Source organism: Cynara cardunculus (assembly GCF_001531365.2).
Source record: "Cynara cardunculus var. scolymus isolate 2C chromosome LG 5, CcrdV1, whole genome shotgun sequence".
Classification (NCBI taxonomy): domain Eukaryota; kingdom Viridiplantae; phylum Streptophyta; class Magnoliopsida; order Asterales; family Asteraceae; genus Cynara; species Cynara cardunculus.
In genome coordinates, this window is record NC_037532.1 from 1,300,997 (window position 1) to 1,305,083 (window position 4,087).

A 4,087-nucleotide genomic window follows, 5' to 3' on the forward strand; every position below is an offset into this window, starting at 1 on the left:
GAAAATTCTGCTATTTTTAAAATTAAATAAAAGATATAACAAGGATAATCTAAAATAAACTTACAGTAACATTAATTTAGGAGTTGYTTGATAACAGCTTAACAATTTTAACGTAGTTTACGACTTATTCAGTCTGTTATACATGAATGTTTGATAGCGACTCGATTATATAAAAAATAACTCACTYACTAAGCTTTTAGAGAGAACTTTATGCAAAAATCAATTGTTTTTTTTTTCAAATTTGCCCCTTCCAGTTAAAAACACGCTCATTTTATCTGTAAAAAAACTATCTCAAACAAAAACATTATCATTTCTCAAGTTACATATACAGCTTTATCCGTACAAAAATTAATGAAAACCAAACCAAATAACCCCCTTATTGTTCTTGCATTTTTTGAACTAAAAGATCAATTCATTACAGAAAAAAAAAACCATAATTGCATCTTCGATAGCTACTCTAAATAGAGGTTTGGAGCTTGTTTTGCTCTAACAAYTGTTATAGAATGATCTCTAAAACAGAGAAAGCAAAAGGTGAAAAAATGCAAATCTTTAAACAATGGAGAAATCTGTAAAATAATAGAACTCAGTAGAGAAATTAACAGAAATAGCTATTTTCAGGTTTTGGATTATCTTTTAGCCATTTCTTCCCTCAAATTTAAAACATATTACTAGGTCTGCAGGTAACACCTTCTCAATTTGTGGAAGGATCAAAATGTAAAAAGAACGGTTTCTAAACCAGATCCACAAGTACAATGAACAAATCTGTAAATTAGATAAAGATATCTGAAAGTGTTGTGGACTAATTTATAGATTTGATTCTTGTACTTACGGACCTGGTTCAAAAACCTAATTTTCTTTTCACACKTTGGCCCTTGCACAAATTAAGAAAGTGTCACTTRCARACCTAGTGACATTTTTGAAATATCGACCGGGCTCGGTTATCTCGAAACCGAGCCCGAAAACTYGAATAGGGTCGAACTTGATTGGTTCAAAGGTCAAAGACAAGTATGAAGGATTAAAAAACGACTCATTTAACAATTTCACGACGTTTAAAAACAAGCTCTCTAAAAATAGCTTCTCGAGATCATATGGRAACGACGGCCTCTTACGCTCTCTCTAAACCGAAAAAACGACAAAAGTTATTCATAAGTATGACGATTAAAAAACACACACTAGATTACTTCATAATTTATAGACGAAAAAAAGGTGTTCTTTATGAACTCTACCAAAAGAGACTGGTCAGTAATGATCAGTCTCCTTTGGTTGCAGGCTCAACACAAGCGCAAAAATGACCATTTTTGCGTCTGCTGCTGTTACTGCTTATCGTTTTTGGTCTTCCGCCGCCGTACAAATAATCTTTCAAGAGAACGCGTTTTTTGGTGTCGAGAAACCGTGTTTTTCCTTTGGATTCTTTCTCGTCGTCGAGTTTCAACAACACGAACTGAATCTTTTGTACCTCTAACTGCAAACGACCGATCTTTTCCGACACTCGGCGTGCTTGTTCCGAGACTTTCTTCCTTCTCATGCTTTCGCTTTCGCTTTCTCCCGATTCTGAATTGCCTTCGAYATGCTTTACGAGCTTCCCGTTGAGTTCGTATAGTTTCTGGATGGCGGATTCCGCTTCCATAAGCTGTCCTTTTAAAGTCTCGCATTCGATCATGCTTTTCCCCCTTCGGCTTTTTCCAGTGATCTCTACTTTCCGCTTTAAATCCTCGATTGTGATTTGAAGATTCGTCAACTTTTGGACATCCGAATTGAGTCTTTCCAACACTTTTCTCTTGTTTCCGTCATCACGAGGCTCCCGGAATCTCCTCGAGACCTCAAGTTTGTCCACGACGTCCAGTTCCTTATCAAGCGACAAATCGGAGGAGGTCGGGTGGTGTTTGAACATGATCTTAGAGTCGTCAAAATTCATATTGATGCTACCGTGCTTATCGGCAGATTCCCATATCTCACCGTCGATTAGTCCTCTTTTGCTAACYCCATACGATGAACACTCCGACGCTTGATCCAGCATAATGTCTTTCGGAAGTATTCCGACATCTATTTCTGAGATTTCAGATGTTGACGTTCGCTTACCGTTTGCTCTTCGGGAACTCTTTTGATAACTCAATTCTTCGATCTGTTTCATCGCAGACTCGAGCTTTGCATCTGAATCTAACTTTTCTTGCATCGAGAGCATCTGCAACTCAACCACGGCAGTTTCGATAGCTTTGACCTTAACTTGCAGATCCTGCAAGTCAACGGATGCATCGGGGTCCATGGTTACGGATTCAGCACCCTGAAAATAATCGTTACAGAAACACATTGTTATTGAACATTGTACGTGATAAATCACTCGATATATAAATTGTCATCACAAGCCAGCGCTGTTTTTTAAGACATCTAGGTTGTCATTGTAGCTACGGGGTAAATTCAGTTGTGAATTTGAATAATTAGGGGCCGTTTACCTAAAAGATGATGTTACGGGAATTTCCAAAAATGAGAAGTGGAATAGCCAGATGCGAACTGGTAACCAGGTAAAAGTGCGGTTTGGGTGGGCATTAATCACTGACCAAGTAAAAGTCCCACAATTAGCTTACCAGGTCAGCATCTCGGTTAACATCATGGAGCTGTAAGAGGGGCTTGGTAAACAGTAGCATATCTGACCGGGTGAACACCTCTTACTCGGAAAGAGGTGGYAAGTGAAATAACAAATGGCCCTTAAGGGATGTTTACCAAACGCTTCCGGGGTAAGAAGCACCCGCGCTTACCAACAATCCATTTTARTGGCTAAGAATATTACTTGATAAGGTAAGTGAGGGTGGTGACTCTTGCCGATAAACGCTTAACATGTAAGTGTTTGGTAAATGGTCCCTCCGTGTGATATGGTAGGGGAAGAACTAGATNAAATGACAAGGGTGTGGAGCATGACACGGCTAATAGCAACCTCTTATTTAAAAATAAACTACAAATTTAGTCCCTTTACTTTATGGAAAATAGTATTTTTGTCCCTTTAGTTTCAAAACTATAAGTTATTCACCATTGTTTGTGTAAACGTCTAAATTTGGTCCCCTTCTCTAACGAACGTTAAATAAGATATATTTTCATCATTTTATTTATTTTTTTTTTGTCTTGTACCCGATAAAAACCAATTTTATGATTTTAGTACCTATAGTTTTTTATCAGGTAAGAGATAAAAAATRGTTAAAAGAACAAAAATTCTCCTTAATTAACGGAACTTTTTAACGATCGTTAAAAAAAGACCAAATACATATATTTTTTAATTATGATGGTTATTTTGTAATTTAAAAATTTTAAGGATACAAATTATTTTCTACGAATCACAAGGATCAAATTACTGTTTATTTAATTTTGGCCTTTTATCAAAAATAATATATTCCTTTTATCCACAACTAATTATTTAAATTKTGAAATCAAGAAATCTTTGGTTATGCACCTATACACACATATATATGAAGGGTTGAGTTCATGTGAGATCAAGAGTTTTTTGTGAGACAGGGGAAACTAATTTATATTCATTGATCAATTTTATAAGCTAATTATCTAATGGTTTAAAGTTGCACGGTGACAATTTTGTAATTGTTGAGAAGTTTCGTGGCGTTTATAAATGTTCAGATTGTTAAATTGTAAATCTAATCTAAAGGTTGAAAATTGGTCTTATGGATCTCACGAAAAAACCTTTGGTCTCACATGATCTCAAGTCCACATATGAATATATATATATATATATATATAGGGTTGGGTTTACGTGAGACCTGTAAGACCAATTTATGTTCATTGATCAATCTTATAAAATATAAACTAATGATCTAATGGTCTAAAGTTGCACGGTGTCAATTTTGTGATTATTGAGAAGTCTCGTGGCGTTTATAAATGTTTAGATTGTCAGATTGTAGATTTAATCCAATGGTTGAGAATTGGTCTTACGAATCTCACGAAAAACCCTTGATTTCACATGATCTCAAGTCTCATTCTCTTTCTCTCTCTCTCTCTCTCTCTCTCTATATATATATATATATATATATATATATATATATTCTTGGCGCAGTCAAGATAGGTCTACCAAATAATTATTGAATTTAAT

At 35.4% G+C, this 4,087-nt stretch overlaps 1 protein-coding gene across 1 annotated transcript in view; it reads right to left on the reverse strand.

Annotated features, from left to right (window-relative positions):
• Positions 1-1,065: 1,065 nt before the first annotated feature.
• Positions 1,066-4,087, reverse strand: part of LOC112513837 (protein NETWORKED 1D-like) — a 12,616-nt gene continuing 9,594 nt past the window's right edge. The window contains exon 4 of the mRNA XM_025120207.1: positions 1,066-2,281. Within this exon, the coding sequence (XP_024975975.1) occupies positions 1,250-2,281 (1,032 nt within the window). The 3' untranslated portion in view covers positions 1,066-1,249. The remainder of the gene's footprint in view (positions 2,282-4,087) is intronic.